Here is a 23,285-nt window from a genome sequence, read left to right as displayed (position 1 = left end):
GACTGTCTTCTCTCAACATTTAGGTTAGAGATGAAAGTCATCAAGAGTTCAGGGGGAATGCCCCGGCTATCCTATACTGGCCGAGATGACCGACACTTTGTGCCCACAGGACTCTACATTGTACGGACTGTGAATGGTATGTAGGAGGAGAGAGTCCTCGCTCTTATTTAACTTTTCTTTCTGTCTCAAGTAAAAAGTATTGACCAGGCTCGCTCCTGTTGAAACTTAATAAAAAATTAATGGGAATATTCCAATGGCTAGAGATTAACTGTTTGCATGTGATGAGGGTAGCCTGGATTTGGATAAGGTTTAGGGTATTTATATGATAGGTTTTTCTGTTGTGGGTTGATTAGCTATTGTGTGGGTAATTCCATTTATTTACATGACTGATGACCTTCTTGTTTAACGAGATCATAATTTTTCATCAAGAAGACATTTTCCAGAGTAATAGTATATGGAAGTATCCTATTTGGAATGTCAACTTTTAAATGCAGTGAGAACGGAGTTTTCTCAGTGACTAGAGAACAGCTTGGGAAGCAGGTCTTCTTGAGCGAGGGAAGGGAAAAGGAGTAAAAGAAGGATCAGAGAGAATTACAGATTCCTCCTCCCTCCTTGCACTATGTGTATTTATACTGTGCTTTTTTTTTCCTGTTCCATTTTCTGTCTGATCCCTGTGGCTCTTCTGCAAGATCCCTGGACAATGGCATACAGCAAAAACTCCAAGAGGAAATTCTTCTTCAACAAAATGACCAAGAAAGCAACGTATGACCTCCCTTCTGAATCCATTGCACCCTTCCAGTGAGTATAAGCCAGAGCGGAGGCTATGGCAGGATAGCTGTGTGTGGGTCTGTGTGTGTCTGGGTATTTGGAAGGGAGTTCAGGCGTGCTGTGCTATGTTCTTGCAGTCGTTTGCAGTGCAAGTGCAGCTTGGTCACCAGCAGGGTGTGCTGCAGAAACTGGCGCGTTCTCAGGCTTTTAGGAAACTGCTGATCTGGATTCGTGGATTTTTTGCAATTAACTGCTATGAATAACATACATCTGACAACTTTGTTCCCCTGTCTGCAGCAGAGTACAAGTTACAGAACCTCCCTGCACACAGGGATGTGGACATTGAGCCCAGCAACTGTAATTTGCTGTATGCCTGTATTTTAAGATGTTTGGTTGGAAGTTGCTAATTTAAAAGCAAAGCCCAGTTCATTTAGCCCAGGCTCTGGAATAAGCTGTAGGTAGCTGGGAGCCATTTAAAGAGAGAGTGGGAGAGAAAAGCAGCAGCTCTTTAGGAAAAGATGGAATGGCTTGTCATTGGACAGTCATTGACATTGTGGCTGCTGAACTCCATCTGTATCTATTGAGTACTAGGCTAAGGCCACGTCTTAAGTACAGCAAATCCTGAGTCTGTGTGACACCTCAGGGCTCACGGGTGGAGATGTTCTGCACGCCCTGCCCTCAGGTAGTCTCAAGAGATGCCCTCCACTACCACTGCTCCGGACTGTGCCTCTGAGCGAGAGCTTCATATGAAATAGGGCTCTGGATTTTCTCAGATTTTCTCACCTTGAATCTCCTTACCTACTTTACAGCAGTGCTCCTAAGAGTCCTTAAGCTTTCCTTAACCAGCTAAATGGAAGAACATGCTTAAAACTGTAAAAGCAGAGGCACACGATACTTTTTCCCTTCGTGTGTCGGGATGGAACTTGCATGAATGGCTGAGGAGGCGGAGGGAGTGCTCTTGTGGGACTCCAGAAGGGATGTGTTGTACTATGGTTAGTGAGTACTAATGTGTCTGTAATTAGCCACTGACATGTGCTCTTGTTGCTGTGCTAGTTCTGCTTTGTTAGAACAGTAGCACTAAATAAGCTATGAATATTAAGTGTCAGTAATTGTACAAAACTAAAGGCTGCTGTGTTGGTAGTAATTAGCAGTTCTGTTTTCATTATGGCTGGGACTATGTTGATGCAGTGAGGACGGGCTGTGCTTGATGGATGGAGTGAGAGATGGCGTTGTAGGACCAGAACTCTCAGTAGCCAAGCGGAGCTCGGTTATTTCACATGAGGGGAAAGAGGGGATGATCCTACCCGCTTTTGTACAGCGTGAAGTGCTGTTCATTTACAAAGCTCCATAGGACAGCTATTACTGATTCTAGTAGGTTTGTGGTGAGTGATTAGATTGCTGCTTGCTGCTGCTGGCAGACTTTCTAAATTCTTCATTAAGGCCTTTCCATTGCCTGCAATGACAGTTTCATCCTCTCAAAAACTTGGAGGGAGGTAGGTTTTCCCTAATGACCTGTCTCCTTCCAGCAGATAGTGAACTGAATCTTGAGCGAAGCTAGACTTAACACGTTTGTTTCCATGGAAATCTCTTAGGTTTGGAAGTTGCTGTAGTTTGTAAGGTGAATGAATGCACTGGTCTTTTTCGAAGACGCCCCTTGGATTGAGTATCTCTGTGTGGCTCCCATTGCAAGGAGCTGTCTCTGTAGTGTGCTTTGTGGCTAGGATGACAGTGTTTTCCTTCCCCCTCCCCAGCCAAACTAATCTTGCTTTCCTCTCTGCCCACAGCGTCTGCCATTACAGCCGCCTCTTCTGGGAGTGGGGGGAAGGTGTCAAAGTGCACGACTCTCAGAAAAGGCAAGATCCAGAGAAGCTATCAAAGGAGGATGTCCTGTCTTTCATCCAAGCACACTACCCCTAACTCTGCTCTCTTGAGGCATGCAGGGGAAGCTGAGCCCGGCTTGGATTCTTCAGGGAGTGATGAGACTGTGGGGAGGCTCCACAACATCTATCCTGGTCTTCTCCAGAGATGATTTCCTGGAGATGATCTAACCAGGGGGTGGTATGCAGAAGGCACAGGACGAGGCTCTACCCTGGCAAGTGTATATAAGAGTATGGCCTAGGTAGCGCCTGCTGCTGGAGTACCTACGGTGACTCCTGGAGCCAAGGCCTAACGCCCTTTTGTCCTGACCTACTGCATGCTTGAGGCCAAGGGGCTGGCAGCTTTTTTTGCTCCTGTTCAAACATTAAGCAAGGTTTGTGGAGCCCTGTGTGTACCAGAACTCTCCAGGCTTGTGCTTCCCTGGCAGTATGGGAAGGAGCAGATATGTCCTGGTGGCAGAGCTGGGCAACAGCACATTGAAGCAGCCCTGCATTGTTCCTGGTAGCTGTCTCTCTCCTTGGCCTCATCACAGGCCTACACAACCCAGTGGAGGGTGTTAACTCATTGGGGAATGCTAGCTTTGGGATGCAAGTATGTATTCTTGATGGTGTCTCCAACACTTCTGCTTATCAAGGCACTTGGCTGGCCACTGGCAATTCCTATATGATGGTATCCTGTTGGACAAAGACCAATGCAGGTGATGAGTAGAGTTCCTGGCACGGATTTGATGTGCTCAGTGCCAGGGCTTTCTCAGACCTCTAGAAGCTGCTGTGACAAGGATTTCCCCTCTCCAGGTCAGTTACTGATTCTGACCCAGCAGCCTGGGGTTAATTTGTGAATGTGTCTATCCCTCATGGTACTTGTGAGACCAAGGTGCTTTCATTCTTGGTACTTGACACTATTACTCAATGTTTTCAGAGAAGAGAGCGGAAGTGGGAGGGAAGGCACAAGAAGGTTGGGATGCTGGAGGTCTTTGGAGGAAATCATGGGAACATCTGACTTTGTTTAAAAAAAAAAAAACAAAACAAAAAAACAAAAACCAGGGCTTCAGTGAAAAGAGATCCTGACGTTGACCATGTTGGTTAATCAGAAGAAATCCTGTCCCTTGACAGGAAATGTCCACTGGAAAGGTTACCAAACTTTCCTTTTAGATGTCAGAGTGGGCTTTGAAACCCTCCATGTCTCATTTGGCCCTAGAGCAGCATCTGGGGTGAAGGCACAGAGCTGTGAAACTCTCAGCATGGTATTTGTGTGCCAACAGACTTCTCTATGCACTTCTGTGCTGGGCTCAAAGTTGTCTTCTGTTGCATGTTTTACCTTCACTTCTGGCTTCCATGGCGCTTTTGCCAGGTCTTCCACGTAAATCAGAAGATAACACACAGTTGACTGCTTTTGGCCAAGCAGCAAAATTGCCCTTTTATTTGTTTGTTTGTTTTTTATTCTTGGCTTGTTTTTAAACAGATTGGCAGAAGGGAGGAAATGATTTAGGGGTTGTCTGAACTGTGCCTTAAAGCTATAGCTCTCCTAGAATCTATAGCAATTGTTTAGATTCTTGTTTCTTTCCACACCCATATGTATGATTTGAACAAGCTTTATATAGCAAGATATGGAAATTTTTACTTGTAGGTGTGCAGGTGCTTGGGTGCCCTGCACCCTACCCAAAGAAGCCAGAGCAAGGATGGTGTGTTGTAGAAGCCCACCTCCACCCTCTACGGCCCAGCACCATGTGTAGGTTTTGTGCTCATTCTCAGCATACAGTCAAATGTCATCCTACAAGTAGGCTGTGCTCTCAGAGCTTGGAGCACTTCCATGTTTTGACAAGTAAATTGTCTCCATATAGCCATGTATTAATTCTCTACAGTTTGGTATAAATGAACTTAGCAGCTGCAACTCCTTGCACCAGAGAAAATTATATGCAGGCTTGATCACTGCAGAACCACACCCTGGCTAAAGGAGCAGCACAGAAGTTGGCATGGTCTGTTGGTCAATGGAAACTGGAGGAGGCAAAGCTCAGGAGTTGATGGGAGGTAAGCTTACAAATAGGTAGCCCTGAATATTGTGCAGGGCAGCTATTCTGTTTCTTCTGAAGCTCTGGCCAAAAGTGAAGTGGGTCAAACGTGCTTTTTCCACATTGGTGATTATTAGTCCCCAGACACAGTTAGGTCTACCAAAGCAGCTGAGGGATAGCATGCCATTAATGCATCCTCTTGCTGATGTAGACTCCCACTGCTCTCAAGCATCAGTAAAACACAAATGAAAGAAATGGTGGCCCTTCCCGCCCCAAAGGACAAGAGCTCACTGGCAGTTTTCTTTTGGCAAAGGCACTTCCATGAGGGGTAAGGAGGAATCTCTCCCAGTGGGCAATAAAGAACCTCCAACAGTGTGGTTCCCAGGCCTGTGTGCAGTTAGCTTTTTAAACCAATCAGTAATTTGAGTTCTGGCACTTCTTTGGACCGCCTTGAGGCTGTTCCAATGCCAGCAAAGCATGCTGCTCCCTTTGCGAGGCTTCCTTGCTAAGTGTTGCGTCCTCCACTCAGGTCTCCTGCGGGCTGGCAGACAGAAGGGTGACTAGGAAGTACACTAGAGTGAGTGTAGACCTCTGAGGGTACAAACCAACCTGCTTAGTCTACAGGGTAGCTTTTATGAACAGATACTTTCTGTTTACCCAGCTGCCTCCAGCTCCTCCTGATTTTAATTTGCTTTTATTTTTAATTTTATTTTTGATGCACTGAACCTTGATTCTGAATCCCCCTTCAAGAAGGCACGCATGAGGCACCATGCTACTTGCTTTCCTGCTGCAGGGTAAATACAGAGGGATTATGTTGGGAAGGGGGGGTGAGGAAGGCCTTGCTGAAGGGAATGTTTATGTACATTAATTGCACAATGTATTGTTATTAGGCTGTGTATCATTTTGTGTTGACTTCTCTGCTTTTGTTGTCTCTATTACCAATACAGCCCCTTTAGTTTACAGCAGTGCTTGTTTACTTTGCTTCCCACAAAATTCTGGCCAGCAGTGTGTTAGCATGGAGACAGAGAAATGCTTTACACAAATTAAATTTTCAAGACAGTCCCCTTTTAAAGGCTTTCTTGGCAAGTTAGAGCATGCTCAGGGCTACCTCTAGTGTACGTGACTGGATCAGAATGAGAGGGGACTACAGAGGACAGTCTCCAGCGCTCCTCTGCAGCATGCTAGGCTGCTTTTCCACTCAAAGGAAGCGAACACTTGTGTAGATACCACGCCACAACAGACCAATAACCCACTGTTAAGACCTCACTGACCAGTGATGTTAAGTGCCTAACCCAGTCTAGGCTTAACTGACACAGTGCGTGCCAGCAGGGAGATGGCAGGATGAGAATAAAACAGTGGCTGAGAAGTATGTTACAAAACAGAAAAAAAAAAAAACCAAGAAGTTACAAGGTCAAATTATTTTATTTAAAGCCCTGCAGAGGCACTTCCATCCCTAGGAGTTAATAGTAAATTCTCTTTTGCAGTTTTTGATTCTCAGAGACACAAAATGGCTACCAAACTCTGATACACTGGAGACTTCCTCAAAGCCCAAGCACTTAGATGTCAAGTTGGAGAAAAGGAGATACCTACCTCCCATCTGTTTTGTGGAGGTAGTAGGATTCCTTTGGTCCTGTAAGTCATTGTGGAGGAGAAAACATCTCTGTTTAGCTCAGCTTTGGGGACAGGTGGAGTCTTTAGGTCACAGGAACGGAACCGAGAAGGTGGGATGTATTCCAACTGGGCTGGGCAGAGAGCACTTGTCTGCAACCACAGAAGTCCTCTCCAAAAGGGAGAACATACTGCCTTCCTGCTTCAGGCTGGATGGTCTTGACTGCATTTTTGGGTTAAGACAGCACCACTTTGAGCTCTGCTTGACCTGATTTCCACCTACAAGTGTGCTTTGATTTCTGGTTGGTCTCCTGTCCCCCTCAATTCTCAAAGAAAAAGCTTCCCTACAAGGAGGCTTGGAGAGGATAAACAGGAACAACAATTTGGAATGCTGATCTTCACCCTTGCGGGAGAGTCATTGGGTCAGCAGGGAGAATTCTGGAGTGCAATCACATCGTCCAGCAGGCATAAATAAGAGCAATCAGTAACCCCATGGCCACAGCAAGAGCAGCATTCTTGCGATTTTCCTTACGAAGTGCACTCAGTTCTTTCTCTGAGAAACAAACAAAAGCCTTGCTTGTGAATGTTATTCGTATTGCAGCTACATCTCCTTTCAAAACAGTCTTAAAAGCACAATACTACCTTGGCCATGGGCAACTCTTTTGGGATCAGTATGCAAAGCTGCTAATAATAAGATATGCTGAACAGGAAGTAAACTAGCAGGAACCCTTTCATTTGCAAACTCTTATCCTGTCACTCTCAGTCGCTGTGCTTAGGAATACTTCAGTGCCAGAGCAGTTCCTGTTTGCAAATGACCTTGTTCTGGGACCCTACTAAGGACAGAATGGGTCATTAGAATGACCTTTCCCCTAAGAGAATGAAGAAGACAGAGGGTAGAGAGCTATTTTTTACTATCTTCTAGACATAACAGCTCAGCACCTCTTCCTAGTGCCTAAATTTACTTAAATACAACTCTGGCCACCTTTGAATGTTGCAGAATCTGGGTTTCCTTGTGCCCCAGAAGGATGAGTGTGGAATAGGTCTAAGCCTGGACACCCATTCTGTTGGGGTCTGCAGCTTTTTAGAGACAGGTCACTTTCCCTGGCCTACAAAAGAAGAAACACAGATGCAAAGAGAGGAAGGAGGTGGCTACCAAAAGTATGGAGTCCTACTGTTCTCCATTTCTGTTCCGTTCCCTTTACCAGAGATGAGAACCAGATTCTTGCTAGTTCTGTTCCACAAGACTTTGCTTGATGGTATAGGTGAGAAGTGAGGCCTAAAGCACTACATGGCCCAACAGCTATAATTATTTTCCAGGAAAAGGCTGGGTGCAGACTTTGTCTCCAGAGGCAGACTGCTCTTGCTGCTGAATTCAGCTTCAGTGACTGCACTAGTTACTACCTCTACAGTTTGCACTAGCAGCCTCCAGGGGGAATTCACTGGTGCTGCAGGTTCCCAAACTGATGCTGGTAGCCAAAGAGGCTTTTAGCTGTTCTTTCTGCCCCCATTCCTCAACATGGTACAAGCATTCACATGCAATCACAGAGCAAACTGCTTGAACCTGCAAGGCTACAGAGGAGGTGGTAGGGGCAGGAGGCCATATAACTCCAAGCACAGCAGTGCCAGCTTAAACTGATGGAGCAATGCCGCTGTTAGCAACTGCAGTTCATGGCCTCAAGCATGTCAGCTGGAATAAACAGAGATTTAATCAGAGGCCATAGCAATGATCTAAAAAGGCTGTGTATGCTGTCTCTTCTGTTCCAGGAGGAGCAGCCGTCACCATTAGGTGAGGCTGTTGCTGCTGTCTGAGCAGCCTGTCAGACTGCTCTGTTGATGCTAGCAATGATGGCTGACTGCTGGTAAAAGGGTAGCAGCAACGTGCATTCTTGTGCCATTCTCTAGTGGTAGGCCCTTAGGGAACAGCTTTGAATCTGTTTAAAATAACTGTTAGTCTTCTGGAAACAGTCCTTTAACATGAGTCAAAATTATAAATTTGCTAGCCATGCCTCAGCTTTCAACTCTCCAGGTCTAGAACACTTCTGGTGCTTGCACTGCTGCACAGTGCTGTCAAGCAGTTAATACACTGATCAACACCAGGAACCTGAAGACACACAAAGCAGCATCCCCAGGGGAATGGAAGTGCTGTCAAATGTGTGGCAGCTCAGAGGGACTCTCATTTTAACTGTCTACAGCACATCAGTGGGAATCCCTATGCTCCTGTTCTGAACAGCCCCAGAAACTGATGCAGTGAGAAACTTCCCTAAGGAAGGTATATTTTGCTACACTCCAGATAGCACTTGCCAGCTTGCTTACCAAACCTCTATGAAAAAACAAAAAGGAAAAAAAAAAAGGGGGGGGGAAGTGAGGATGTTAAAAGGCCACTCAAGTCAATCTGTTGGCTAAGATTTTCTGAAGACTGATAATTTGAGGTATGTGAAAGGGAAATCCTTCCCCCCTCATTAGCTGATGCTTATTTTTTTCCCTATGATAGCACAGCTCAAGCGGGAGGATCCAGGCTCCTATTATAATATGCTGACTAGATTTCCCTCAGTCTAGCTCCCTTTGGTTGAACCTAAATTCAAAGGCAGAAGTCAGAGGTGGCAGGAGCTTGAAGACGAAGCTAAGCTGCAGCACTGATCCCATCCAGCCCAGAGGGACCATTTTTAATGAAGCTCTTACCATAGTTGTCAGCTTTGGTCATTAGTAAGTTTCTCTCTCTCTCCAGTGACTTTCTGTAATGAGAAGAGGAGCTCATTACCTGCGAGGCACAACACAGCCTATTTCTTTGCTTATATGATGGAAGAGAGACTGTCCTACTGCCGAGGATATCTGCTCACAGAATGAGCCCCTCACCCTTCACTGTGGAGAGGTGACAGTTTAGAAACCCCCAGCTGTGCAAAATAAGATATGCAGCAGTTTTAGATTACTTTTTCTCCCCCCAAATGGCTTCATGTCTGTCCTTTCAGGACAGTGTCAGCGTACGCAAGTAGGCTAGAGTGTGTCAAAGCCCCCTGCTCTGTTTCCCCAGGTCGGGTAGGAAGTTCTGACACAGCTGGGGGATGGGGCAGGGTCCCTACACACACTCTGCAGGGTCCGGCCCCTGCAGTACATCTGGCTCAGTGCTGGAATGCTAATTCTTCTCACCAATTGATGCTGGGATCCCTTTGTTAGAGGTATCCAATATACACAAATTGGTTAACTCAAGGAAACAAGCTGAATCCAAGCCCAGTAACAACCAGTTAAATAGCCTGTTATTAGACTGAAGACTCAGGATAACAACAATAAAGAATAAGTCAGGCCAACCCAGCCCTTGTCTTAAACTGCACAAGATGATTAATTAATATACAGTTTAAAATATAAATGCAAAACAAATTGCCTGAAAGCAGCAGCGTTTCCATTACAGCAGTGACGACGCGGTCACTCCTTTCAGACTGTGTGCATATAAATAAACATGCACTAACAAATTTATCTCCCAGTTCAGATGAGACAGAGCAGGCAGTAAGTGTAACAGAGTTTGTTGTTCCCCTTGGGGCAGAGCAAGAACCTGTAGGAGGAAAGAGATCCAAATCTATGTGTACAGCTAGTTAAGTAAGGAATGGCAAGAAAGCAAGCTACGTCAGAGCAACAGGAGAGGAAAGGCAACTGGGGAAAGGCAGTGTGGAGTGCAGCCAGGAGGAAGTGAGAAGACAGATTTACCAACATGACTGAGCTGCTACTCAGAAACTTGCCTTGTGAAGAGAGTCAAGGGAAGAGGCTCTGAGAATGAGACACGAAGAAACCATGACAACTGAACTTCAAAATGGGAAAGCAGAGCTCTCCTTTGTATACTACTCACTTGAATCAATAATTTTGATAATGGCCCCTTCCTCCAGGGTTTTTCGAATGGTCTGGATTAGGTCAACAGAATTTCTGTTTCCATTTCCATACAAGTTGTAAAATTCAGAAAAGGCCCCAGGACTCTCTATTCCTAATTCTTTGCTCTAGGCCCTATATTTCAGAGAGAAACCATACAGATATATTCCCCCTTGTCAGGTTACCACAACTGTAGGTTTGGTACAGATAAAGAATAAAGTATCAGATAAAGAATAAAGACAGGAAACATAAGAATAATTTAGGCCTAGAAAAGGACGGTTGAGAAAAGGAGCTAGAGAGATGAAGGTCAGGAAGATACAGAACCCTGTCAAATTATGGATGGGGATATAAAACCCCAGTAAAGCTGGGAAGTTAAGCTGAGGCTGATAAGTATCAGGATGTGGAGATGTCACCACTGCTAGGATCATTTCTAACTGGGTTCTGTAGGACAGTACTGTAGACACCAGGACCAACAGGACTGCTCCCTGGGCCTGTGATTGAGTTTACCATTATTGCTAGGAGCAGGGCAGTAGGATGCTGGTGACAGGAAGAATGTCCTCAAGCAGAGAGATCTGAGAATCAGCTGGGTGATCTAGGATCTCTTGCTTCACATTCTAGAGAAAAAAGCAGGTTCTGCCTGTGTCTGATACAAAATCCAGGTCAAACTCCTTGCCTGAGTCCCAGCTCTAGAAGCCTACAGTTGCCTCTTCTATGTCAGTGACAGATTTCAGGGGAATTGTCCCTCTTCCCTTTCCCAAGAAAAGCCAGCGTGTCACTGCATCCCTACATCCAGGCACATTTGCAATACAGGCAGAGAGTAATTTCCCTCAGCCCCTTTTCCAGTTGCATCCCACCTGGATTGGCCCTCAGTAGTAGTTGCTGCATGTCTCCCCTGACTGAACCCAGGCAGCTTCAGCAAGGCTTGAATAGCAGCGTGCCGTGAACCTTTGCCAGATTCACAGAGCTGTTTCCTAGCAGACCAGGAGCCAGCTCTGCAAGTGAACTGGCAAGTTTCGGGCACTGCTTTGCTGGTTGTAATGCAGGCTGGAGAGTGAGGGTGTTAGTAAAATAAAGCTCTCTCCATGTATCGCTGAACTTATCCTGGAAAGTTCCCCAAGCAAGTTCCAAGCTCAGGGAAGAGAGCCTTGTCACAGGGAACCACACATCCCCATCCCTTCAAGAGCCCTTGCTGAGTACTACAGCAGGATGACAGCTAGCTGAAGTCCACAGCTACAGCTGTGAAAGGAGGCAGTCAACAATACCTTCCTTCAGGGCTGAGCTTCTCCCTGCGCAGTTTAAGATCCACCTCCTCCATGCTCTGTCTGCAGTGTGCCAGCTTCTCCTCCAGTCCATCAATCTGAAAAACAGCACAGCAGTCACTGTCATTTTCTCTCCCAGCTAATATGGATCCATCCCCACTCAGATGGGGAGGGTGGCAGCTCAGCCACTCCACCTCCTTCCTCCCCAAATCAAGGGACGAACAGCCCCAGCTCTGCGTAGACGTCACAGCACAGAGAGCCCATCGCCTCCTGGATCAGCGTGTATTATACCCCAGGCAACTGGGACATTGCAATCCCAGACATGGCCAAGCCAGCTCTTACACTCCCACTTGTGTGGCTGGCCAGGACCTTTTTGCTAAGATCTGATCCTGTTCCAGCCTGTTCTAGTTTCTTTGCATGTGGCTCTGCACGCAAAGATGTGATCTAAGACATCTTTATGCAATTAAAAGACGATAAAATGAGAGAGACGGGCCTTGGCCAAAGCCTGAGGGACAAGGTTTTGATTTAGTGCTATGAATGGATGCAGAAGTTCACAGGATGTGACTACAAAGCACTCTCGGCTGTCTGCCTGGATGAAGAGGGGACAAAGGGGAAACACTGATACCTCCTGTCTCATTTACCTAGATCTACAACACCAACAGCAGTGCGCACAGTATGCTCAAAAGCGCATTCACCACTGCCTCCACACCTTCGACCTGCACCAAGTTTTGGAAGCAACGTGTTCCCGTGCAGAAAAACAATGGTCATCTTATTGTGTCTCCTTGTCAGGTCTCCTAACAGCCACCCTCCCCCCGTGTCTTCCTGTGGAGGAGAGTAACTGTGGATACGTACAAGAAGGTTGATCGACTTGTGTGCAAATGGATTGCCCAGTAGGGAATCCTACCACAGACAACAGTTCTGGGAATTGTTCCTCTTTTCTGCCTGACAACCAGAGTGTGTACATCTTTAGGAATAAAGTTTGTCTTTCAGGCTTGCTTCCAGCAGGGCAACAGTGGGACTAATCAGATAATAAGAACAAAATATCCTAGCCTGAAAGAAAATACCCTTGGTGACCTGAGGTGGCAATCTTTTTAGTTACTCAGTGCAACACTCCTGCTGTGCCTAGTTCTCCAAGCAAGGCCAAGGCCGACTAGATGGCTGGCAGCACGGCCTCTCTGTGGTGGGAGCCTTCACAAACCAGAAGCTAAGAGGCAGCATAGTCCCGAGCAAAGTACTGAGGTGGAATGAGACACCAGCTGCCCCGGACATCAGCCTCAGAGGTGACCCAGAGCACAAACACTTCCATAAACAGTGATCTGGGAAACAAAATCAAAAGTAGTGATCCCTAATTATTGCTACTTTGGGGATCATCTCTGTCCTGAGCTCATTAGCAATCTCACACTTTCTGCTCAGGAAAGGTAGGCAAACATTATAACTAAGTAGGATGGGAGAACAGGCTTGACGTAAAGGAGAGAACGAAGCAGGCTGCCAAAAGAAGTTTAGCGAGTCAGCTGAACAGTCTCACTGCAAGGAGTACAGCAGACCTGGGGAAGGGTCTACCTACAACAAGGCTCAAATAAATCTTTGCATCTTACCAGACAGCAATTTCCAAGTCCCTTGTTATTAGGCAACTCTGCCAGGGCTGTTGAGATGCCAAGCTTCCCAGAGGCACCTGCACAGCTTCCTCTGAGCCCAAGGGGAGCACCACGGCATGTCACCTGATCCCAGAGCACAGGAATGGCACTTCTGTGTTTGGCAATGCTTGGGTTTGCCTGGATGGTGACACGGTTATTTTTGAAGCATGTTAGCTGAAAATGCATTCAGTTAGGGCAAAGATAATTGTCCTCCTCCATATCCAGCTGTACCAGTTTAGAATGTTAACTCCAGCTGCTCATCACTATCTGTGATCCACTACAGCTCAATCAGCGAGATGCATTGCCCCAGTTTGCTTCAGGGCCAACTAAGAGCTTCACCCACGTCAGCTCCGACCACGCTTATCAGCAAGATAATTTGAGTGCAGTGCAGTGGAGGTGGGGTGTCCATCCAGTCCTATTTAAAAATTACTATCTCCCTCACCAGTTCCTACTGTTTGCAAATGGCTGCGTCTCTGCTCCCTTATCTGTTGGAAACCCTCACATACACGCACAGCAAGAGGAACTTCAGCATGTGTTACCTGACTCCTCTTTAGCCAGTAAACTTATTACAATGCACCACGCCTTCTCTGGAAACACATTTAAAACTCATGTTAAATAATACGATTTAATGACAGCTTTGGTTGGTCAGCTGCCAAACCCACCACTAAATTACCCATATCATTGCACTTCCTATCCTCTCCAGGACTGCTCCTCCTGCTCAGTTTGCAGTTGCTCTCACTAGTAGGTTCTCTGCCCATACTTCTGTCATTTCATGAGACATAACAAGAGGATATTCCACCCAACTCTGCCAATGCTTTTACTTTCTGCTGACTAAAAATCTCCAGATTCCACATAATACTTTAAAAGTTTCAACTGGCTTTACTGCACTTAAATCAAAACCAAAGTTCGGGTCCCCTGCTGGAGAGCAATAATTTGCTAATAAACTACATGCCCTAGAACTGCACCATCAGCTTTGCTGAGCTGGGGGCACAAGGGACAGAAAATAATAAAAAAATAAAATAAGAAAAAGCAAGGAAGGAGGAACAGATTGCTGAATTAACAAAATATTTTTCCTACAGAATCTCACTATTTCTTTTCTTCAGACTAGTCTGAGGCATTAGGGGTTGTAAGGAAGGACAAGAGTGAGAATTCCCAAATGTTATCCATGTACTGTGCCTCAGTTTTCCTACTTCTAAATTAGGACAATACTATCTGCCTCCTAGAGGTGGCTCATTTACACAAGGAACCTCAGACGCCAACCTAAATTATGGGCAGAGCACTATCTTGATACGTCGGTGCCACTGCCTCACTTGGGATTTGGGATCTGTTCCTGCAAGCTAGGAGTCTCTCAGCAGCTCAGCCATCCAAGTAACTCTTCACTGTAGGGCAAAGGAAAGAGAGAAATAGAAAATAAGCACAGGGAGAAATCAGAGTAATGCCTGGGAATTACTGATTACTCTGTGGGCTGCTAAGGAAACTCCCAGGGGGCTGTAGCCTGTAAAGCTGTAGCACAAGAAAACCTGTAGAGCTTTGGCATAATTCCCTGCAGCAGCTCTCCAGGAGAGCAGTCCTAGAAGCACGTCCACACCTGAGCTTGTTGTGGATGGAAAGCTTTCCCTCCCACTAATACATGAGGAGGTCAGTTGAGATATGCACCTAGGCCTACTGCAAGCCCGCATGAAAACAAAGGGCCAAGCTCACTTAGCCGAACCATCACTGCACTTCACACTGACTTATCTTTTTAGTGGCAATCTCAGCACAGTGGCTTACAAGTCACAAAGACGAACCCTCGTTCTTTCTGGCTCTGCTTTCCATGAAGAGGATCCTCTGGGACAGAGGTGAAGTGCAGCACGCAGAAAGCTCACATGACAGCTCCTCAGGTTCACATGGCTTGTACCAGGGACGCAGGACTTCACGCACAGCAACATCTTTTAAGTAGTGTCAGTTAAAAGGGGCAAGTGAAACTGGTGCTTCACATCCAGGCAGCAGCTCAGGGCACACAGAGCTGCCCTTCTGATCCTCAAGAGCCACTCCAGAAAGTCAAGTCCCAGCAGCTTTGGACACACACAGGGATCTAAGACCAGATGCCTCCCTTGCTCCACAAGGTATGACAAGGCACTGAGCCATTTTCATTGAATTCTGGCAACGCTTGCTCGCAATCTGGAGACCTTTTTAAACCAGAGAGACCTGGAGCGGATTTCAATCCAAACTGACTTACATGCGTATTACAAATCTCATTTGTTGGGACCATCTTGGGCAGGGAGCCCGAAATGGCTCACATAAAGGCAGAGACAAAGAGGCAAGGAAGCAGCTTTGCTTACAGAGTTGAGCTGGATCCCTTTTAATACATTTTGTAATGAATTAATAAAAGCTTTCTTTCCAGCAGAAAGGCTAAAAGCGCTTTTCAAGAACTGGCATCCACCCTCCGCTTTTATGAATTCCCTAATTAAGATACTGGCAAAGAGCCATATCACACATACGTCGATATCCAACAGCGTTAGGTAATGAGGTTTTCGTCTTCTGACCCTCATAAAACAGATCAAAGCCAACTGAAGAGGTGGGGGCAAAGGAAAAAAAAAACCTTCCCCAAGCAGTCTTCTCATGCCTTGTCACCTGCCAGCACACTCGAGCAGTTATTTTTACAGAAGAATCAGTGGTTCCTGAATCCACAAATTTGTCTGGATTATTAAAATCAGTCCAGCAGAGATGAGTTTTGTTTAAATTCAAATGATAACTTGCAGTTCATGTACACACTTCCATTTTCGCCATGCTCTTGGAATCATTTTGCATGCTGGCAAATCGTTTTGCGGATGCTGTGCCTGCAGCGTGCTTGGAAGTATTTACTAGGCAAGCTACTACACAATAGAGGATGATCCACCAGCAAAGTTGAAGACAAATTCTGCAGATCAACCCTCTGTGTTGGTAAAGGATAAAGGGATGGATCCTACCTGCATCTCCTCCTTCAGCCTTGCAGAGACTACCCAGTTAGTCTTCCCACCCTGCCTCAGCTCAGACCAGTGACTTTGCAGGATAGCACACAGACGTGACCGCACAGCACCACCCACAGCTTTTTGAAAAAAGCTGTAAGAACAGCTTAACTGAGTGAAGACTATGTTGGCCTTTTCCCTATTCTTTATACTCTTGCATACACTGATCAGCCACTGCCTTGTCAGAAGCAGCAATACACGTTACAATACTTTCTCCAAACACACGCTTGATGTTTTGCAGCTCAGGCATTGCCTGAGCACAGGGTGTTCTCTTTGTGTTTAATAGCCACACTTTTTTGCTTTCATGATTTTTTTTTCCAGTTGTCTGGGCCACAAGTATATTTTTAAGGGCTACAACATCCTGTGGCAGGGAGTTTCACAGCACAGCCACAGACCATGGTAAGAACCAACCCCTCCTGTTTGTTCTGAGCTTGTCAGCTGCTAAGTTTTATTTGATAGCCTTAGTTTTGTATTGACAGTGAATGTTCATTCTCTGTTTAAAACTACAAATAGCATACAGAGGATATAGACCTATTATCAGGTCCCCTTGCAGTCATGTTTTCAAGCTTAAAAGGACCTGGTATGCTTAGCTGTTTCCTGCATAGAAGTTTTCCACACCTTTGATCATCCTTGTCACTCTCTTAAGCTCGTTCCATGTTTGATATTTTACTACAAAATGAACCAGTCTTCCCAGTTTCATTTTCCTGATGGGTTTCATCAAGAAAGTTCTGCGCAGCTCAGCACTGTCAATGGGGCTGGCTGTCAAAAGACTATGGAGCTATATGAAAGGAGAAGTGGCATGAGTTTAAACCACCACCACCACATTATGGAGACACATTTATATCAGTTTAAACCAGGTCATATCAATTACACCTGCAATTTGTAAGTGCAAGCTAATCTGATAAGTGTCCATATAGAAAATGGCATTCATTTACCATCATGACTTCAGTTAAACAAGCATGACTCTGCCTAGATTAGGCCTTTCAAAGCTAGCCATGCATCATGTCATATTAAGACTCATTTAGACAGTTTTCTTTACAATCATAACAGCTCAGAAGGTAATACTGAACCAAATGAAAGTTTCAATTATGAAATCAATATCTTCGTTGTCACGCATTTCTGACACCTAAAACACAGCCCTCTCTTCCTCTGGCTTAAAGGGTTTTTGTTTTCTTCCTCCCTAACTTCTATTCAGTACCTTTCTCATCACTGCAAGGGGGAAGAATTTTATCTTTTAGTACTATCTTTGCAGTGGGAGGTTAAGTTTTCATCTATAACACACTGAGGAAGAGTAGTTCTACAGTCCTTTCAAAAGTACTGTATTCTATCATCACAACTTCTAAAAACATATATAAAAATCTAGAGATACCACAAGTCCCCAAACACTTTGCAAGAATTTGCTGTGGCAGCACGGCTCGCCATTTTTACCACTGCTCTTTTTGCAAGGTAGACCCTAATAGCTCAACTCTCCTTGTCTGTCACATCTCAAACAACAAACACCAAAAATTCATTATTTCAACTCTCCCTGCTAGGCTTAGTGAAGAGAAGCTTGGACAGTCTGCACACTCCCCTCTGGACTCCCTTTGGAGAGTGGTTATACTTGGGTTAGAGTGCCCAGCAATGTCTGTTTCTCTAATGAAAGCCTAACTAGATGAAATAAACCAGAAAACTACTATAAACCAAACTCCCATTCATATGACGCAGAAGGACACGCATCTTTACGCTACTGGCTGATGAAGCATATATAACAAGACCCAAGTTCTGTCCCTGGCCTTTCCACCATGGCTATCTTGGTCTGCTGCACATATGCTCATCTGAAAGACTTCAGGACAAACAGGTGACCAGTGGATTGACTCTGCCCCATTTCAGCCATTTGTTAAGAAGGTTCAGGCTTTTGCCATCCCCAAAGTACCCACAACCCACAGACTTGAACTACAGGCTCTCCACTGCCTCCTCCAAGTCAGTCCAGATAGCACTGCCCAGGGCAGGAGCCAGAATTAAGTATGCTTCGGAGAGACCTTAACTAAGCTCAGATTGTTAACGCAAATAGAAAGCTTAAATGAAGCTTACCAGCAGCCCTCCTGCCACTCAGGAGATTACAAAACACCCAAACACAGCAATAAAAAAAAGCAACTTTATAAGGAAGGCACACTCTTTAAAAACCAGTCCTTTCCCCTTCTCCTTGCTGTGATTTACAGGCCCCTCACATGCTCGTTTATCACTGGGTTCCTCAACAGCAGCGGCCTGTGCCCAGCACGCTGCTGGCTTCCACCACCGCACACACAGGCCGGGCTGCGCACAGGTTTGCTGGCGAGGGGCAAGAGCTCGCCGCCGCAGCAGCCGCCATGGGCGCAGGCACTTACTGCCTCTCCCTGCACTAGCTCGAAGGCTCAGCGGGAGCGAGGGCACCAAACGCCATCCCTCATCCAAAGGCATGGGACGAAGGACAAGCACCGAACTTTCCAGTGCGGGCTGATGCCACCTCAGCCTCCTCTGCCACCCTCGCACGTTAAGATGGCGGCCGGGCCTCCACCAGCACAGCGCAGCCTGGTCAGCGCCGTGCTCCTGAGCCCCCGCTGCCCCGCTCCTCCCCAGCACCCACCACTCTCTTACGAAACGCCTCGCTCCAAGCCAAACCCGAGCCGGGCGCCGCCACCACCGGCCCCCCCCCTCACCTCCCGGGCCACGCTCAGCCCCTCTCGCCTCCTGCCCATGGTCCCCGGCCCGGCAGCGGTCGCGCATGCGCAGGCGGCCGCCTCCGCGCCACCGCCCGAGAGCGGCCACGTCCGCGCGGCCGCTGCCATCTTGGTGAGGGGCTGCGCCGTGGGGCGGCCGCCATCTTGGTGAGGGCGCTGCTGCCTGATGCCGCTTGGGGATGGCGGCGGCGGTTCCTCAGGCCGTGTGAGCCCGTTTTGGCATGGTTTGAAGACAGCCGAGGGCCTACGGCAGGGTGCCCTACGGCAGTCAGAGCGGCGCCTGCTGCTTTGTGCGGGTGCTGCCCGCAGTAAGCTCTGCCTGCTCCAGCAGCGGCAGTTGAGGGACGGCTGGGGAAGGACCAGCAGGCTGGGAAGCTGCAGTGGGACCTCTTGGACCTGCCTCTCACCCCCTCGGAGACCCCTGCTCCCTCGGGAGGAGCTATTGGAGGGGGTTCCCAGTGTGCTCTCTGGCCAGGCACGTTCTCAGGGCCTGTCAGAAGGCAAACCTGGGCTGATCAGTTCGTTTTCCCCCAAGGAGAGCCAGCTCCATGCAGCTTCGAGCTTCTGCGCTGCTCAGGCCACTCCAGCCCAGCTCTTGTATTGCTGGGGGCCGGGGCTCGCCTAGGAAGAAGGTGATCCCCCAGAAAAACAAGGCACCGACAGGACCGCTGTTTTGCTGTGAATTAATGATCACTGAAAACTTCAGGTTGTCCTTGGGCCTTCTTTCCCAAACACTAGCTTTATGCTAAAGCAGATGCAGGAAAAGCCACCTTCTTGACCTACCAGGAGGCAGCGCTTTGTGCACACTAGCCAGTTCATTGCAAGATGCTAATGAGCACGTTACATATGCATGGAAGCTTTTGTCCTGACCCAAGAAGGCTTTTTGTGAAACACTGCTATCTTGTAGAAAAAAAAAAAAAAAAAAAAGGCAAGAAACACCACTGAAATGCATCTGTTTTCAGGATAGGACATGACTGCTACATGACAGAGAACAGAAGAGCTATTTGCTGACCAAAAAATGGAACATTGGGCAGCAGCAGCATTTATTAGAAACACAGACTGAATTTTCATTTTAGCTAAGTACCCTCTGCTGACTGAAATTTTGCTAGGATGGCAGGAGTGCAGATGCCTGTCATTGAAGGAGTGATAATACTGATACGTACTTTGTGTGTTTCACTTTTCTTTCAAAAAAACCCCTACTTTTTTTACTAGGGGAGGTGGCACATGTTGGTAACAGCATCAGTCTCATTTTCTGTCTGGAGAAAATGAGGGATAGCTGTACTTTTCTCTGCTTCCCAATCTGGTACTTGACTCTACGTTACAGAGCCTACACTGCTGAACCCAAAGGAGCCAGAACTCCCACCTCCAAGGTGAGACACAGATAACTGTCTTCCTAGCAGAAACAGCTCAGTCAGAAGGCAGTAAAGAAACTGAGTAGGACCCAGACAGCAGCCATAGGAAAGCACAGCACCAGGGGGAGAGAGAAAATGAAGAAGTGGGAGAATGTTATTTTTTCCCCCTTTAGACTTGTTTGGTGAGTGTAAATACAATCTTAAAATGCATAGAGGTTTGAAGAAAACCCATCTGTTATGGTTTGCAATGGGATGAAATAGCCATCAGTTCAGCAGAAAGCATTTTCTCCTTTACAAAGGTGAGTATTGATTCAGGGGAGGACTGTCAATTCTTACATACACGCTTCAGCGCAGAAAGACATACTATTTTGCAGGCAGATGAGCGTCACCTTTGTTGTCACATCTTTTGGGAAGACAGAAAAGGGGAACTGGTTCCCCCCTCACAAGCAAGCCACCATTGCAAGTAGCAATTTTCAGTTCATGTGTTACTCCTCCTGGCCCTCCTGAATACATTAAGCTGATGACCTCATTATGCCTGTCACCTGGTCTTGTGTCTCCTGGTTCTGCCTTCAGCTGGCACCCTCTCTTCAGCCTTTCCTGTGTTACATCTTCATTTCTTTTGTAATGTCATTCAGGTCATCTATGTGCTGACGCAAGAAATAATAACTGTTCCTTTTCTTCAGCGAATTTATAATCTTTTCCTCCTTGAAACCTAAAGAACAGATCTGGAAGTTTTTCACATACAATGACATCAGCTTCTGTATGTTAGAATATCCACAGACATGAGTATGACTTTGATACTCCATATCAAGTGGCTGCTGACTGGCCACAAGCATATTTAAGCTGGGAATCAGAAGTTTCTAGCTGTGAGAGCAATCAGGGTATGGAACGAACCTTGCGCAAGAGGGGTGAGAGGAAAAGAATGAAATAGTTTTTAGTAATGATGTCTTGAATGGGATGGTCTAACACAAAGCCTGTAAGAGGAAGGTGCAGGATGTGATGATGTACAGGAGAACACCAAATAACATACCCAGTAACAAGACTGGATAAGGCCCTGGTGAGACCCTGCTCAGGGTCTGTGATTAGGCTGTCCCTGCTGCATTGGGGGTCAAATCCCTGCTGCCAAAATGAGTGATGAAGTGATGTTAGAGAAACTAAAAATTTCGCAAGTGTCAGTCTGAAAGGAACATTCAGAAGTCACTCCATCTACATGCCCAGAAGCAGGATCAGATACACTGACAACACCCAAGCAGGTGTTTGCCTTACCTGCCCTTAACACATCAGGGATGCTACCACCTCCTTGGTACCTGTTACACTGCTCATTGACTGATAGCTGGGAAGGTTTCCCTCCTCTTTATAACCTAATTGATCTTGTTGCATCTTGACCTATTCTCAGGAGATATCAGGAACAGTTGATCAGCACCTTTCTTATAACAACCTGATATATTTGAGGTTCATCATTCCCTCTTCTGTTTTCTCCCTGCTAGACTCAATCCGCTTCTTTCAACACGATGTGTTTTGCACCTCTTACAGTGTTTGTTACCTTCCTCCAGTCCAAACTTAGACTAAGCCTGTCTTACTAAACCTCTCTAACTTGGGGGTATTGAGAAAGCAAAAAATCACCTCCCTTGTCCTATAGGCAGTATGCCCTAGTAATACAGCCAATAATGAAATTTGACTTTTTATGCAATACCTTCACAATGGTGATTCATATTCGGTTCATGGCCCTGTAATTCCTCAATCCGTTTCCTCAGTGCTGTGGTCTAGCCAGCTGTTCCCCATTTCTTTAGTGATGCATTTGATTTTTTCTCCTTCTCAGTGCAAGATTTTGCACCAGTTTTATGGAATTTTAGCTGGCTGATTATGAGCCATTTATCCAATTTGTCAAGATAATTTTTTTTCCTATCCTGCCTTCAGTCTTCCAAGCTATTCCAGACTTGGGGCCAGTCATGTATTTTATAAACATACTTTATTTTGTAATCTAAGTCATTGAGAAAACTAGTTGGTAGATCTGGCCAGGCAGTCCTGGGACTGATCTCTGTAAGTCCTCCTCGTCTGACTGCAAACTACTGATAACTAGTTTCAGAGTGCATACCCATGACAAATATCATACAGGATTTTTTCAAAAAGCCTTTACTACACATCAAGATAGCCTGAATTTCTGCACCAGCTCTCTCCACTATTCCAGTTACTGTGACAGGGAAAGTTAACTGATGTGACATGATTTGTTCTTGGCTTTCTCTCTGCTGGCTTTTTCTTATCACCTGATTATCTTTAAGTGATAACAAATTGATTATTTAATAATTTGTTCCACATTCATTGAGGAGATGGAGAGGTAATGACTGAGGAATCAACATTTTCAAGAAGGTTTAGGGACACTTGCTGATTTTTATCAGGGCAATGCTGACTTTGAGGGTAATTTAATAGAACAGACAGTAAGTCTTCACTAGTAATTAAGTCTTTACTAGTAAATTAAACAACATCAGGAAGTGTTCCCAGAATACAAACGCAATCATCAGAATTAAGTGTCAGCACACCCCAGGCATGGTTTGGCTTGGTCCCACTAGGACTGCCCCAGACAATTTCCAGGCATGAGTTGGGAGTCATAATAGGTAGAGGACCATTCCCAGTGGGCTTTTGCGTGAGGTCAGTCTGTTTTAGAGATTAAGAGAGTTTAATAATATGGATGTGAGCCATTTGGTACTAATTTGCAGGATGTGTCTAGGAGAATGTTCCCGGGCACTCCTGATCTACTGCCTTCCTACCTCTTTTTGCCTTCTCCATCTACAAGGTTCACTGTGCTTTGTAAGCATAAATGAATCAGTCCTCTGACAAGTCCGAGCGGAAGCTGAGGCTAGATATTCACTTTATAGATGTGAAGTGTGAGGCAGTATCTGACCCAGTCTCTACAGCAAATGGGTAGCTGGGCTAGCACTGAATCCAGGGGCCTGACCTCTTATCCTTGGGGATACCATGGGGAACCTGTTCCCCAAGCGTGTCCTTCCCCAGCTTGTTAGGCAATGCCTCGTGAAACATGAGACAGGAAGGGACCTTCCAGGCACCTTCTGAGAACATGTTTCCCCAACATAGCGGTTGTCCAGCTCTAGCCCAGTGCCATGTCTCCTCTCCCCTCCCAGCTGTACCAAATGCAGCTGGTTACTGGGATCACAAAAGGAAGGAAGTCACTACCCTGTGTTAGGGGGCAGGGGAAAGCCAAGGTGAGAGCAGGCAGAGCAAGTCTTC

At 46.3% G+C, this 23,285-nt stretch overlaps 2 protein-coding genes across 3 annotated transcripts in view; one reads left to right on the top strand and one right to left on the bottom strand.

Annotated features, from left to right (window-relative positions):
• Positions 1-5,614, top strand: part of CMTR1 (cap methyltransferase 1) — a 28,452-nt gene extending 22,838 nt beyond the window's left edge. For both annotated transcript variants that reach the window (XM_074579732.1, XM_074579731.1), the window contains 3 exons: positions 24-136; positions 690-798; positions 2,553-5,614. In XM_074579732.1, coding sequence (XP_074435833.1) covers positions 24-136; positions 690-798; positions 2,553-2,685 — 355 coding nt within the window. In that variant the 3' untranslated portion in view covers positions 2,686-5,614. The remainder of the gene's footprint in view (positions 1-23; positions 137-689; positions 799-2,552) is intronic.
• Positions 5,615-6,057: 443 nt separating this feature from the next.
• Positions 6,058-18,790, bottom strand: CCDC167 (coiled-coil domain containing 167). The gene is made up of 4 exons (XM_074579733.1): positions 18,670-18,790; positions 11,377-11,471; positions 8,942-8,994; positions 6,058-6,815 (listed from the first exon to the last, which is right to left on the bottom strand). Exons 1-4 carry the CDS (start codon positions 18,706-18,708, stop codon positions 6,712-6,714), a joined length of 291 nt encoding a protein of 96 aa, XP_074435834.1. The 5' UTR covers positions 18,709-18,790; the 3' UTR covers positions 6,058-6,711.
• Between the last annotated feature and the right edge of the window lie 4,495 nt (positions 18,791-23,285).

This window comes from Larus michahellis, chromosome 3 (assembly GCF_964199755.1).
Source record: "Larus michahellis chromosome 3, bLarMic1.1, whole genome shotgun sequence".
NCBI lineage: Eukaryota > Metazoa > Chordata > Aves > Charadriiformes > Laridae > Larus > Larus michahellis.
Note: the sequence above shows the minus strand (reverse complement) of the source record. Positions and strands in the feature narration are given on the sequence as shown.

What these genes read in the sequence shown, in the direction of transcription:
- CCDC167 (XM_074579733.1), bottom strand. Translation starts at nt 18,708, where the DNA reads ATGGGCAGGAGGCGAGAGGGGCTGAGCGTGGCCCGGGAG. An exon ending in GGCTGAGCGTGGCCCGGGAG is followed by an intron (nt 11,472 to 18,669) that starts GTGAGGGGGGGG and finishes GCTGTTTTTCAG; the next exon opens with ATTGATGGACTGGAGGAGAA. An exon ending in GACCAAAGCTGACAACTATG is followed by an intron (nt 6,816 to 8,941) that starts GTAAGAGCTTCA and finishes TTTGTTTCTCAG; the next exon opens with AGAAAGAACTGAGTGCACTT.